We start from the raw sequence: 15727 nt of genomic DNA on the forward strand, positions 1-15727 counted from the left end.
GGTCAATCAGATTTTTCTGCTCCTCCATCTGCCCGTCCGCACTTCTGATCCCCCCCCCCCCCCCGTCACCTTACCTCCCTCCACTCCTCCGTCTGTCCAGTTACTACGAATCACCCTCAGACTCTGCTGCACTGTGCCACATACACACATAATATGGCAGTTAATGAGGACAGTAGAGTAACTGCTAGAAGAGGGAGATGGTGGCTACTTACAGTAGGTCTGGAAAACACATCATGGAATAAGGTAAATTCAAGAATATCTTCAAGAAGTCTGCTAGACATCTAACTTGAACATTTAAATTGTTCCTATTTTAAAGAGTCAACTCTCTCACATCTTTGTTGTATTCAGAGTTTTTCCACCAAAGCTTGACTTTAACATTTCTCATGCACAGGTTGCTTAAAGTGTGCCCCCTGCTGTTTCATGGTACACACAACCACTAGCAGCCCTTTAATCAAAATGTACTTAAACCACGCAGACTCACACTTAGCTCTTACGTCGCTGTGAGACAAATCTCATGTGGGACCAAAGGAAGACTGAAGTGAACCACAACCACGCCGCTGAGGTGCATTGATGAAGTCCATAAGTCGGCATGTTAAATGCACAAACTGGAAAGAAACTTACTGGCCATGTCCTCTATTAATTATCTGCCACAAACGCACTCACTATGCATCCCTTTGTCACCAGATAAACAAAGCAATTTATATACGGACAACCATCATTTCTACATCTGAGGCCATTTATTTCAACACCGAGAACAAATTCTGTAGGAACAGGAATTCAATTATCTTCTAAATCAAACAGGAGCCGAGTGTCAAGATTCATTTTAAGAATAACAGATCGTGAAAACGTGCAATTTCCATCAAAAAAACAAACAAGATATCTTTACAAACATTCAATTTGTTTATCATTAATACCTCGAGAGTGATCAGACCCGGTGCAAGTATTTAACACTCCAGCAAACAGTCTTTATAAAGAGAATCTAAGGAGAGGTGCATCATTATAGAGAACTCAACATTCCCTGCGACTGTTCATGCAAATCTTCTTCCAGCTGTCACATTTAGGTTTTCGAGGCGAAAGCAAATTCCTCAAACAGAACTGTTGAGCTACAAAATGAACAAACAAGAATTGTAAAGAACTAATTATTTTAAAAAGGGAAATAACGATACAGCTGAACAACATTATTTTATAACATGTGCAAAAAAAACAACACAAAAACACAAAAAAGTTAAACTTTCAGAATTTGCAGTGGAGAGAAACTGTGCTGTTCTTTAGCCTTAAAGTCATCTGCAACACACAAACATGTGAAATGAGATCAGCATTTAGGAAAAGCTCAAACCCTGTCCTTTTAAATTTAGTTAAACTGGACCCCTGGCAGACAGACAGACAGGATCTCTTACCTTTTCACTCATCTTTACTTGCCCCTCAAGTCTTTGAACATCTTGGCGTACAGTTCCTTCTGTTTGTCCAAGCTGTCTCTATAGCATCTGAAATATGGAAACAGTTTACACACATACAATATCTTCAACGGGACTTGTGGCCTCGGGTAGCGCTGCCACTTTAAACTAAAGCACCGAAACACTCGCATACAATAAGCATAAGTGAGTACGTTCATCTTACATTGCCACTTTCCTCAGTAGGTTGTTGATGTCGGTGTCAAAGGGCTTCTTTGCTTGAGCGGTTATGAGGCAACCCTGGGCGCTCTCGTACTCGCACAGCTCCAGATACGCCTGACGGAGATGACATCAGTGTGAATAATGGACTAATTGTTATCTAGAGTGTACGCAGTCAGCAGCAGAGCTGCAACGATTAGTCGATCAACAGAAACATAGTCACCAAGTCACCATTTTTTCATGCAGAAAATGCTGTTTCCAGCCCTTTGCTGCTTTTTGTGTTCTATATCATATTAAACTGAATATCTTTGAGCTTTGGACGGACAAAACATGACATTTAAAGTCATTACTACTGTCATCATCCCTATTTTTAACCTCCTTTGCGACCTAAAACCTTTAATATCAGACACTTAAAAAGACTTCCAAGAGCCTGTGAGGATTGTTTATCTGACGGTTTTGAAGACAAAGGGATCCCCCGTCTCACCTGACCGCAGCGGAAAAGAGCCTTTGTGTTGGCAGAGTCTATCTCCAGGGCTTTGTTGCCATATTTCAGGGCTTTATGCGGGCTGTCTAGACGGAGCTCAGTGAGAGAGAGGTTCAGATAGAGAGGAAGCAGAGCTGTCTTGATCCTCTCCGCCTCCGCATCGCTCTGTGTTTCCCTGTTCCCCAGCAGCAGTGTTGCCTTGGCCAAGCACAGAATCCATCTTTACAAGTACACAAAAAAGGGCAACAAGTACCTGAAAATGGAGCGCGTGTACACTCTTCCCAGATTTACCTGTTTGTAGCGATCTTTGGCATGGTCGTAGCGGCTTTGGTTGAAGCAACGGTTGCCGAAGCTGCGTTGCGTGCTGACAACATCGAGGAGCGTGGACAGAGGAACTGTGTTCTGCTCCTCCTGAAGACAGAGAATGTAAAAAGCAACGCAAAGTCGCCAACAATACAAACCAAAATTTAGTTGCATGCATAACTGTATGGAAATATTAATAAATCTCCTCTTAGTAGTCTGACAAAAGCATTAATTTGCCGTCAAGTGGAAGAACAATGTGTTGTGTGACTTCTGACCTCACAGCACTCTCAGACTGTGACCTGAAGCCTCCCCTACCGGACTCATCGTGATGAAGTCGTCCACTTGTCCCGAGTCCAGGAAGTCGAGGATCTGAACCTCGTACAGAATCACAGCGGCAGCGGGAATGAGCGGAGGACAACCCATGTCCCCGTAGGCATACTGGGGCTGGAAGAGGAAGCGAGAGAACTCTCCTTTCCGCATGGTCAGCAGACCCAGCTCCAGTCCGGCCAGCGTCACATCTGTTTCAATGACCGTTTAAAAAGCTGTGAGGAGAAAAGGAGAAAACTTCTATTGAACCCTGCACTAAGAATTACTGACCTCTCCCTAACTTCATCATCCGGGGGTACTTGTAGTGCGTGGTGGTTTCAAAAGGCCGGTCGGAATATTCCAGGAAACTCGAGTAATGGACTGTGGAAGGAGGAGAATGAGGAGAGGTTACGGCAGGGCAGAAAAACTTGGCAAACTGCGTCGGAGTTTTTAGAAAGAAATTCAACTTGTAAATACTCAATACTGAAGCGTTTTCAGGTACAGGTGGGCCCTCTCCAGATTGGACCACCTCCTTCAGGATCCCTCCATCGCCCAGGACATCGTTCATCTGCTGGCGGAGTTGATCGAACGGACTCTACAGAAGGCCGAGAAAAAGCCTTGAAATAACTCCACATTGCAGTACTTAAGTTATTGGCGTATGTCCAGACATATCAAACACAACGATGAGAAAACTGCTCAAGAAGGAAGGCTAAACAGCATTTTATGCTTTTGTCAGCTCTTATTTTTGAATGTTTGTTTGTTTGTTTTTGTCACATGACTGAGGCTGCTGTGCTACAGTGCATGGCTTATTAGGCTTACGGCACAATTTTACTTTGAAATATGTATTATTTGTACACTTTAAACTACTTCATAAGGCCGTCATATAACCAACACCTGATGTCAATCAATTGTGAGAAGATAATGTAAAAACTAAATTAAACTTTAACATCACATGCTGGCACTCTAGCTTCACCTACATTAATCATAAACTGTGCCACATGGTACAAGCTAATAATATGTCTTAGCTTTAGAAAACAGACTGATGCAGATGTAACTTATCAGTAACGTTAATGACTTTAGCTGAACTAGCTGGACTGCAGTAACGTGGATTTCAAACGTCAGTGTGTTTTTGCTACAGCTGCTCTCATGTCACCTATTAGCTTAGCTACTTAGCTCGCCATGCTAACCCGGTTCAACACGTGTTCACACACACTTACCGGAGTGCTCCTCGATAGCCGCTCTTCGGGGCTTATTAACCGCCGGATACTGGCTATTAACCCGTTTCCTGACATTCAGTCGGTGGGTTAGTTACGGCTCCGTTTAGGCAGCTTTATTTTTATTTTTATACCGAAGTTAACCAGGTGGCTTAATTGAGAGCAAGAGTAGTTTTGCTGTGTTTTGGCGCTCAGGGAGGCGGAGTCAAAAAGTATGCGTCAAGGTTACTGACTCCTGCTGCTGCTATTCTTCCCATGTTTTGTTTTTTTGGTAGCAGAATACACAAACCAAACATTTCAAAATAAAATATATGTTTCACAACGAAACATTTACTTTCTGTAGGCCCCAAATTCTCCTTCTCATCCGTGACTTTGGGAGCGAAATGGCTGTTTTGATCTAATATATGCGTTCATTTCAGAGCCGGGATGTCTTTGTTGTCAAGGCAAGTGCCACTTAGGCCTCTTCTAGTTTCACATATATATATATATATATAGACACAAACACACAAAAAAACACATTTTGCTTCAAGTATTTAATGTAAATCCAGTTTTATCTTATATATACAACCAGAATTAAAATACAGGTAATGGTAATAATTGCCTTCAGGCTACAACACTATACTTTACACTCGACAAACTTGGTATGTGACACATTCAGTATAAATATAACACTAACATTACAAAAGTAACATTGCTGACTTCACTCAGCATTGGATAAATATCAGTCAGCAGATTTGTTTTAACTCAGATTTTATTTAGCAGCTGTAAATCCAATCTTTTACAGAATGCTACGCGTGTCATCTCCTCTATTTGTATTCAGTTAATAAAGAAACAATACAAAACATTATTTAAACTGTACAGAATATGATTTAGAAAATAGACAAAGTTGGGCCATTTGTACAAGGAGGGATGTGACTATTAGCTAAAAAACAAAGTTATCTAGTAAGGAAAGAGTTTCTTGTGGTTGCTTTTTATAATAATACAGTATATTCTTGATAGCCACACTGTAGTTGCTCACATCGATGTTAACGTGAACCTATTCAAAAGTGAACCCAGTGGATGTGTCCGGACCTTAGATTAACAAGTAAACCGATTAAAAGCTTTCGTCATTAGAAGTTCTGTAGTTCAGCTGGATAGACAAAGTTGCTTCTGAAGAGTTTATGGGCCATGAGCTGTCCTCCAAATATCATCATCACCAGGCCTGAACCTGCAGAGAGAGGGATTTAATGATTAAGAAAAAGAGATCAAATCAAGGAAGGTTTCGCTGTCCTCAAAAAGCCTTAATCTAAAGGGATGTGGGAAGTAGGGCTGGGCGATTAATCTCTCGATAACAGTATATATGGCATGTTGGTCTATATGAAATAATCACATGGATTTGTTTACTCTTGTGTGAATTAAATCCATGTCAAATAAAATGTACTGAGTATCTTCTTATGAAATTAAGAACTTTAGTGCAAAATAATGAGATTTCTTGAAAATGTTTAGTATTTGCTTGTTATTATCAATTTAGTAATCGTGTATCATGATATCCCGATAACTGATTTCCTCAAGATAAGATTCCATTCAAAGACAATAAATTGAAATATTGAAATATCGCCCAGCCCTAGTGGGAAGTGATTTTTTTGTAAGTCTGGGAAAAGGCGAAAGAAATATCTTGGCCAGATAAAAAGGAGATAGACAGAAATAGATGGCGGAGACAGCGAAGGATACACATGGAGGGGTAGAGAGAAGAAGAAAGTAGAGATCTTACCCAGAGCTATCCACCAGTGCTCAGCTGAAGGGAAGTCCGACATCACTGCAGAAACATGAAAACTGTGTATTTGATGTAAAAAAAACAACTACCTGTACATAAAACATACTGCACATATTCACTCTACTGACAAGTGAAAGATGTAGAGAAAAGGGTGCAAGTTTAGGATGTTTGGGCTTTTCTTTAGGTCCTAATCTTTGCAGTATTATAGTGTTTTTCTTTTAATTTGGTTTAGAAATGTATTTTGGTTCTTTAAATTCTCAAAAACAAATGAATAGTGCCTGTGTGTGTGTGTGTGTGTGTGTGTGTGTGTGTGTGTGTGTGTGTGTGTGTGCCTATACATAACCAAACCACTACACCCAGTTACATAATCAGGCCTCCAATCCTATCAGCTGTTCCGCTCTATTGATCCACTTTGTGTGTGTGTGTGTGTGTGTGTGTGTGTGTATGTTTACCTGCCACAGTCATCGCGATGTGCAGCAGTGTGACAGTTATGGCGTAATCCCAAACCCAATCCTCGACAATCCAGGCGAATACCAGCCCTCCCAAAACATAGGTCACTTCTGTGGAAATGACACCAACTGGTGGGAGGAGGAGAGAAAACAACCAACAACCAGTGTGATGATCCTCCTTTACTGATGTAAAAGTTTTAAAATACTGCTTTAAAAATGTTACCCAAGTAAAAGTACAAACACATAAACTCATTAGAAGAATTACTTAAATGATCAAATGTAAAAGTAGTCAGGCTGTAACACAATTATTTGTAATATAAAACATACATATGATAATCCATATTATACAATTGGATTATTTTTACTGATGGATTCATGTGTTTGCAGCTTTTTTAATGTTGTTGCTGGTGGAGGTGAAGCTTGAATCTATAACACCGCCTCATATTTTATAAACTGATCACATGGTTCATATGTAAAACCTAAATCTGCAAAGTAGCCCATAAATAAAACATTAAAATTGATATAGTGCAGAAAAAAGTACAATAGTTGCATCTGAAGAGTAGTGGAGTACAAACCAGGAGATCAGCTGGTTACATTCAAAGCTCTCAACATCATGTAAACAACTTTAATTTCTTTTTAGACCGCTGTTCAATATTTGTACGTAAATTGAACGAGCAGTAACCTCATACTCCTACATGTAGACGTGTAAAGTAGCATCACATTTTAATACTCCACTAAACTACAATCACCCTTGAATCAAACTACTTGAGCGATATTCCATCAGGGCTTCTCACCGAGGTATTTGGGGTTCTGCCATGACGGTTGTGTTGTGTAGTCAAATGGAGCCAACAAGCTGTTGATCTCATGAACCCTGGAGGCACACCACAACATGATAAACGGTAAATGTCCACTTTGATTTTTATTTTATTCTTTGACAACAACTTTTTCTTGGAGCAAACTGTGGAGGCTTGTACAGTATTTGTGTGTACCTGAGCAGTCCGATGCAGAGACTGACCACCATGTAGTAGAGAGAGTAGAAGCACACCATGCACATCAACAGATTCTGTAGGACAACCTGAGGAGACGGAGAGACAAGGAGAGATATTTATTAATATTGTTATGTGGTTTTAATTTCACATGAAACCTGCTGTGTTTTATAAAGCGGCAGCTCTAATATTTTCTTTCTGAGGGAGAGTGAGGAACAGACGGCGTCTTATCTCTATTTTCACTTACGTATATTGAATAATGCTTGACCTAATGTATACTGTATGTTCCTGACACTATATTTACAGTTATTTCCTTTTTCCTTCATTTGACTGCTGACTGTTTACAAATTACAACCCTGAGGTTAAATTAAACATTTTAATTACATAAATGAGAACCATTACTCAATGAGTGGATGAAATTCTATGCGTTTCGGCTTTTAAAAATGTCTTCCGTTGTTCATCTGGGTGTTTTTGCTTCAAATAAACAAGGTAATAAGACTATAAATACCAAGAGAAACATAAACCTTTATGTCAGGGATTTTAATCTGACTAGACAGCTCTACATTTGGAGATATTTCTCCCAAAGCTAACAAAGAAATCCTCTGTTCCTTTCCTCCATTTTCTCTTTTCCCTCATGACCAAACCAACGCTGATGACAACAGATAGCAGCAGACAGTTGTTGCTTGCCTGCTAAAGTCTCCCTTCATAGATGATTAACTGCAGCCTTTACAGGAAATTGGGTTACACGACACCCTCGGAGGAGAGATAAAAGACCTCTTCCTCACAGATGACGTTTCGGCTTGTCAAACACAGGTGTAGCTGATTACATTAATAATGGGCTGCGTTCCAGTCAGGTGTGCCGGTGCCATGTTGGCTCACTGGCACGAGTTAATGAAATGCAATCATCGTTAATCTCATTTGTTACACCTGTTCTTTTCCTGCTGCGCCAAACATCAGCTGTGATAAAGACCACGGCTAAGATGAATAATAACTTTCTCTACATTTTGTTGCATATTTATTGTGATACATAGGGACTATCCATTCAGGCTGTGACTGTCAGTCATTTTAAACAAATTATCTGTTAACAATTTTTATATACTTATTGATCAGTCTTTATCAGTCTATAAAATACACATTTTACAATTTCCAAAAGTCCAAAGTAAATTTTGGTTTGATTGGCTTATAGTGTCCGAACAAAGTCCCAAGCTCAAAGATATTAAATTTATAGTGCTATAAAACAGAGAAAAGCAGCACATCAGTCAGTTGGTTCATCGGTCCACCATGTTGGTTCAGACTGAAATATCTCAAAAACCATCGAATACAAATTTTGTACAGACAGTCATGGTCCCCAGAGGGTGAATCCTGGGTTTTGTGATCCCCCTTAATTTGGTCTTTCTTTTGGTTTTGCATTTCTGGAGTCCACATATATTTTCCTGGTCAATCCACTTATCTAACCAGTAATTTTAGCATGCTGACGTTAGCATTTAGCTCGAAGCACCACTGTGCCCATACAGCTTGTTGCTTGATAAATTACTTAAGTAAGTAATCCACTAATCGCTTCAGCGGTATTAACATTCAACATTTCAATGAGAGGATATCTGTTTGCATGACATCATCATTAGACCAGCACTGAACCCCTGAGTGGCTGACGCTATCATTTACCTGTTACATCGGGCTTATTCCCACCTGGACAAGGTAGATACCACAGTGAGGATCATGATTTCTCCACTGCCTTTACCACCGTACAGCCTCTGCTGTTGGGAGCTCAGGGCCATGCAGGTGTCCTGAATAATGGATTACCTGACCAGCAGGCCACACTTTGTCTTTGAGACCGCGGGTCAGGAACTGTGAGCAACACAGGGGTCCCCCAGGGCACTACCCCCCCACCCCCACCCTTTTCTGTTGACTGTGTCGGGTGGTGCAGATTGAACCATCTGCAGCTGAACATAAGCAAGACGAAGTAACTGATTGTTGACATGCACAGGACTGAGCCTCTGACCCCTGTATCCATCCAGAGGGAGGATTCCATGGTGGTTCACTCCTATGGATACTATTAATACGATAGTGGGCTGGGATGCTGCAGATGCTCTACGAGTCTGTGGTGACCACTGCAATCTTTTATTCTGTCATGTGCTGAGGCCAAAGTGTGAGACGCTAACAAGCTCAACAAGCACAGGGCAGAGGAGAGCATTCCCGGCAGTCATCAAACTCTTTAACTCATCCGCTCTCTGTCGCAGTCTGGACATCAGTGGACTGGGAGGATGCTGAGGTCTTACTTAACTCGCTAATTGGACTTTATAATTACATTAGCCATCAGTGAAACACATATTTTTGTAACTGTTAAAGTATAATTGCATTTATTTAGCAAACCGTACTACAGTTTGTATTGTTTATTGTCATGCACAATCACAAAAGCAAATTCATTGTTTGTGCAAAAATATTTGTTTTTGACATTGTTTTTGCTCTATTGTCGCTCTAAAATGAGCAGCACTGAGAAGTAGAAGGAGTATAAAAAAAGAAGCAGCATTTTAAAAGTATTGAGAAAATTCCCATCTGTATCGTGAGGTTGTAAATATAAAGGATGCATTTTTTAAAAGTGACCTACATTTCCTTTTATTGTGGCCCACCTAAACCACGTGGTCCCTCGCCCCGTTCAGCCTTGAGGATGTTGGTTTGTCTGGAGGCAGTAAAGTAGCTTAGCTCATGCCAATACTTAAGAGAAAGCTAAACACCTTGGCTAGCCTGGTTTGTTTGTCATCTCCACACTAGACAACTTTAAAACGTTTTGAGGCTTTAAATTGACTTTTAATTGAGTTTTGGTTGATTACTCTAAAGTATGCTTGTAAAGGGTAAACAAGAATCTAATTGTGACATAAGGACATAAACCGTATAACCGATACTCTGCCTCCTTAATCCCCTCTGTTATAGCAAACTCATCATACAGCGTGCTTACCAAGGTATCACTGGGTGTAGTCTTGAGGGAGAAGGGTCCATGGCGTTTTATGAGTGTGAATCCAAAACAACGACAGCAGTAGTCCAACAACATGAATGGCTGCTGGTCTAAATGAGAGAATGTAGGCTACATGTGTTTGTGTGTGTGAGAGCATGTTGGGGAGGAGGAGGAGGAGGAGGGAGGATTGGATTAGAAGAAATGGGATTACTACTAAGAAGAGTACTAAGAGTAAATCCCATAAGGGATAACGGTGAACATACTCTCGTAGGACGAAGTTGGTTATGAGACTAAATACTTCAGGAAGTGCTACAGATACATATTTACTGACTATTAGTATTATTTCTTGAATTGTGCTTACCTTCGGGTATCTTCCTCATCCCTCCATTAAGTCATTCTGAATGTTTTGTTTTCCCCATTTCTTTACTTCCTGTTTCTACCATCCTCTTTCTTCTTTTTCGATCTTTCAGTTCTCCCATTGGGTCTATGTTTATTTTACTCGTTGCTTCCTTCACACACTGCGCCTCTCCTCTCTCCGTCAAAATGAAAGGATAAAGCAGAAGAAGAACACGTGAAGTCGAGCTGAAGGGATTAGTTGAATGACGGGCAGGTTATTAATCAGCAACTGTTTTCATATTCAACTGATTGTTTGAGTCATTTTTTAAGAAAATATGCCAAACATTTCCGGCTTCTTCAGTGCGGATCTGCTCCTTTCCTTTGTCTTATATGATGTTAACTACATATTGTTTGGTTTTGGACTGATAGTAAGACAACAAAAAAAAAAATACATTTGGGTTTCCCAACATATTATTGCCATAACAACTCATTGATAATTGAGAATATAAAAATGTATCTCCAAATGAACTTTGAATGTGGATAATTATTAGTTGAAGCCCTAGTATGACGGAGCTGCTGATACCAACAGTGACGACACACAACAACTTAACTTGACCTGAATGTATTTTGGAGGTGTGACTTGGTGAATCTTGCCTGAAGTAACTTTCTTTTACGCCCATTTTGATCTGTGATTCATCCTGGAAGTCCAGCTTTTGGGAAATCTGCAACAAAACATCAACAGAGACACGATTACAATCTTGTCTGGCAGTTTTTAGTATGAACACTAGGTGGCAGCATAGCTTGACAGGCAGAGAGAGAGAGAGAGAGAGAGAGAGAGAGAGAGAGAGAGAGAGAGAGAGAGAGAGAGAGAGAGAGAGAGAGAGAGAGAGAGAGAACTTAATCCACCCATGAAGAAGCAACACAAGAACAAGATAACAGCCACATGCACAGCACTGACAGCAGCAGATAAGGTGCTCCCTGATGCACCATTCATACTTCTGACAATGGAGTCAGAAATCATTCTGCTCCATGTTGTATTTCACTTTGAGGTCTTGAATCAAAACAGACAAGCGAGGGAGAATCTGTTCATCCATCATCTGCTCATGAAAAGACAGATGAGAAAGAAAAGAGGGTGAAAAAATAAATGATGTGGCGAATGACGAAAGTTCAACAATGTTCCTCCGGCTGAAGACACTGTATTCAACTCTTCAGCGTCACAGCCTGCGTATGTCTGTCTGTGTGTGTGTGTGTGTGGGGGGCTGCTACGGTAACCTGCATCATCGTATCCATAGTGATAAGAGCAGGGGAGTGGGAGGGGGGATGGAGAGCAAGGTAGGCGTCCTATTCATCCCCCTGTGTGTGTGTGTGTGTGTGTGTGTGTGTGTGTGTGTGTGTGCATTTTATTACTGCGAAGCTCACAGAAATCAGGTTTTTCTTTTATATCTAGATGTTTCCTCTGACTCAAAAATAGCAATATAAATTGCATCTATGATTCATCTTATTTTGACTACATGCTGAATAGGAAGTGACAGCAAGCGGGTGATTTGCGTAGTTCAGCTTATAGAGAGCGGAAGCAGGGGGAAACAGCTAGCCTGTCTCTTTCAGTTGATTATACACTAAAGAAAAGATACTTCTTGATATTATATTCCATTTTTGCCAACAGATCCCACTAAATGCTGCACACTGTTCCTTTAACTGCAGGTACTGTATATGAATGTGAACCTAAGTATCAGAAGTATGAGTCAACATGTGTCTTAGGTGACGTTCATTAAGCCTCAACATCAGGTAAGTGATCTCAACTTGACAATTTAAAACACACATTTTCAGCCCAACACAGCAGAAGCTCAGCAGTGGTGGAATAACAAGAACAGTGGAACTTTTGAAGCTTAAAAGCATTGCAGATGGATTTCAAGGCACTTATGAATTATTAAGCCCATATAAACCTCAAACGACAAACAGGACTTTTTTTTTTTCAAGGAGCACAGTGAAGCTAAAAAAACTATAACTCTGGCATCCTGACATAACAAAAAACTTTAACAAAACAGTACATTGCAGTACATTTAGATATCAGTATGAAGCATGTTAGCAGATGATCCGAGTATGATAAATGGGACTGACAGAGACGATTCAACAGCGTGTTTCTGTACCTACAGGAAGTGTTTACACCTCACGGGTGGCTTTAAACAATCTGTGTCGTATCCACAGCAGCAGAGAAATGAACACGCTGTTCCTCTGCTGTTCTCCTGATCTGTTTTTAAATTCCATGAAAACCAACGAGACGCACAGAGAGAGGCTCATGAGAATTCATTGACCTACATGTCAACATGTGTTTTGTAGGAGCAGAGACGCTGTAATTATCATTCAGTGTGTGTGTGTGTGTGTGTGTGTGTGTGTGGGATACGGATTTTGACGTCACACAAAAGCTCAGTTTGATGCGTCATAATTCATTCAAAATGTACAAAAACAGGCAATAACAGCAGTAACTGGTTAGTGAGGAAGAGGCTTGCATAACAAGTGAGAAAGAAAGAAAGAAAGAAAGAAAGAAAGAAAGAAAGGGGCTGCTTTATACTTTCTGACATGTTGTAGAACAAAAGATTAACCCATACCGCCCTTAACCCTTCGTTCACATGTCCCGCCTTCTCCCAGCTAATTACCCAATCACTAAGCATAAAATGACCCTTGCATGTCTCCTTTTGGCTTCCATCAAGCCCCCAATCTGTCAATCATACTTTGATACATTGAGATATTATTTTTTCAAATGATAACATTTTTCAAACGAACCAATTCTCTGCTGTCCACCAGACGTTTCTACTCTACTTCCTCCCCTTGCCTCCTCCTCCCCCATTTCCTCTCCTCCTTTTCTTTCCAAAAATCCTTTCCCTGTCAGTTACATTTTCCCTTTAATTATTTAGACTCCTGTCCACAGCTGCTTACAATAAGTATAACCCAAAAAGTCAACACATTTTCTCAATCCCATAATCCCAAATGGGCTTGTAAACGAGAAATGCAACAGTCAACAATGTAAGGCTTTGTTTTTCCCTCTCCTCTTTCTCCCCGCACTCTCTCCACGTCTTCCTCCTGTTTGGTTTCTCTCTGCAGCGTGTTTTCATTGCGATCTATTATGGAATGTAAATACAGCAACTGACTGACCGCTGCAGCAGGGATAGGGCTGTTTTGTGAGTGTTACAGACGGTTTATGTAATCGTACAGGCTCCAGGAGTCTCCACAAGAGCAAAAGAAGTGGGGATGCTTGAGGATCCCTTCGGATTATGGTGAGTGTGTGTGCAGAGAGGGTGTTATAATTAGAGTTAATGTTGGGGTTAGGGTCAGGCGTGTCATGGTCAGGTCGAGGACCAACACAGTGTCCCAGTGACTGTGTACGAATGTGTCCGCGCATGTTCAGCTGTACCATTCTGCCCTTGGGGTGCTGCATTTCTCACCAGCCATCTGAACAAATAATGGTCTTTCTGTGAGTGTGTGTGTCTCTTTCTCTCTCTCTCTCTCTCACACACACACACACACTTACTGTACAGTTTATTGCTCAAAACGTCTGTCTTACATTCTCCCCACCTCGCCTCAGCTGGTGTATTTTCATTGAATCCACTCCAGCATGTAAATGCAGGAAATGACACGCATGCCAACATCTGCAACGTCTTTGTATGGCCTTGCTTTCTCTTGTGTTCAGGGAGACAGAAACAGCTGAAAGGTTGAACAAAAACTGGGGGCTCTGTGTGTGTCGATCACCCCTAACCTCTGCATTTCATGTATACCTCACATGAACACAAAGGGAGTCACTCCTGCCAATATTGCAGCTGTCAGACACTTCCAACACACTTTCACAAGTTGCATTTGTTTGCTGCAGGAATGTTGCATTTCCTGAGTAGTTGCATGCTGGTAGTCTATTAAAAATCCTGCTGCTTTCACATTTAAAATTACAAGCTGATTCATTTTCTCCTTGCTATGCATCAAGGCTCCTCTCTCTGTCATTCCTCAGAACAAGTCATCCCCTTATCGCCTGTGCCCTGCACATGCGAGAAAAAGCGTGGCACGGTGCCTTGTTTCCCTCCATAAACACGCACACGCACACACACCACACGAGCTTAAATCTTTCTAGCGCACATGCAAACCAGTCACCCCCATCTCTCTCTCTCTCTCTCTCTCTCTCTCTCTCGCACACACACACACACACACACACACACACACACACACACACACACACACACACACACACACACACACACACACAAACAGCGCCTCAGTGAAAGCCCCTCACATTCCCACATGCGCGTTGGAGGAATTGGATGGAGCTACCGCGTCTCTCTCTCTCCGGCGTAAAAACACGGTTAACTCGCCGGTTTACTCTGCTCAACGTTCTCTCTTGAAACGCAACAACTCGCTGCAAAGGTTTTCTAAAAAAAAAAGAGTTGTATCTTTTCTTTTCTCTTCTTTGACGTGAAGTTTCTGGACGCAAATACCGGGAGAGAGTTTTACGCGTTCCATTAAAGACAGCAAGGAGGGGACTTCACATCAGCGGCTTTTGTAGTCTTTTCCACCACTGAGACGAGGGATATTTTTTTCCGGAAGGGAATTACCTTTTCTTTTTTTTCGTCCAGCAGCGTTAACGACTTTAATAAATAGGCGGAGTGTTGTTAAGGAATTTCCTCGAGTCGTAAAAAGGAGCGCCCTCATTGTCCGAAGCGCACGTTCTCTCCAGACGTTCGCTCCGCGCGACATAAAGTCAACAACACGGACACTTTGAAAGCGCGCAAACCCAATCAGACTGTGCCTCCTGTCATCCGAATTTTCTCGTGGAATGGCGTTTCAGTGGAAGTAGCCTTCAAAGTGGAAGATGTCTTTTTACTTCCCCCCAGGTTACAGCCTAATCCCCCTCCATGCCTAAAGGCACAGTGGCAGTGACACACTCGGCTTTTTGCAAAGGTAAGAACTGACCAGTGTTTGACTTCTTCAACTCTTAAACAATCCAGGTTGGCAGCTCTACAGTCTTATCTTTTTTATTTCCATCCATATTTAATGACGTTGTGTTTAATATTTCATGAACAAGGAAGTTTAGCATGAGCTCCAGGCAGTCTGATACTCTATTAGCGGCCTTCTTTCCACAATTGTTTGTTTTAAGCTTTAATGTGATCTAAATTACTCCAGCATAATGTATGACCATGTGGGTTTATTGGGAATACTATCTGTTAATTGTGCCACAGTTGATTTAAATACTCCTCTCTTTATTATAATTAACTTCTTAGTTGCCTAACAAGGCATGATGTCAGTATTAATACCTTCAAAGTTGGGTCAAACGTTATTATTAATGTGTCGATGGTCAC

General features: G+C 41.2%; 2 protein-coding genes across 2 annotated transcripts; both read right to left on the reverse strand.

Moving 5' to 3' along the window:
- Positions 1–1411: 1411 nt before the first annotated feature.
- On the reverse strand, positions 1412–3995 carry fkbp6 (FKBP prolyl isomerase 6). Its single transcript, XM_076084868.1, has 8 exons — positions 3921–3995; positions 3181–3298; positions 2995–3084; positions 2713–2915; positions 2386–2505; positions 2095–2292; positions 1618–1727; positions 1412–1484 (listed from the first exon to the last, which is right to left on the reverse strand). Exons 1-8 carry the CDS (start codon positions 3993–3995, stop codon positions 1412–1414), a joined length of 987 nt encoding a protein of 328 aa, XP_075940983.1.
- Positions 3996–5026: 1031 nt separating this feature from the next.
- tmem244 (transmembrane protein 244) lies at positions 5027–10190 on the reverse strand. The gene is given in 6 exon segments (XM_076083705.1): positions 5027–5124; positions 5668–5712; positions 6123–6248; positions 6914–6990; positions 7109–7194; positions 10059–10190. Coding segments are annotated over 6 exon segments (564 nt in total).
- Between the last annotated feature and the right edge of the window lie 5537 nt (positions 10191–15727).

Source organism: Anarhichas minor, unplaced genomic scaffold (genome assembly GCF_050575085.1).
Source record: "Anarhichas minor isolate MPS153535 unplaced genomic scaffold, ASM5057508v1 ptg000136l, whole genome shotgun sequence".
Lineage (NCBI taxonomy): Eukaryota > Metazoa > Chordata > Actinopteri > Perciformes > Anarhichadidae > Anarhichas > Anarhichas minor.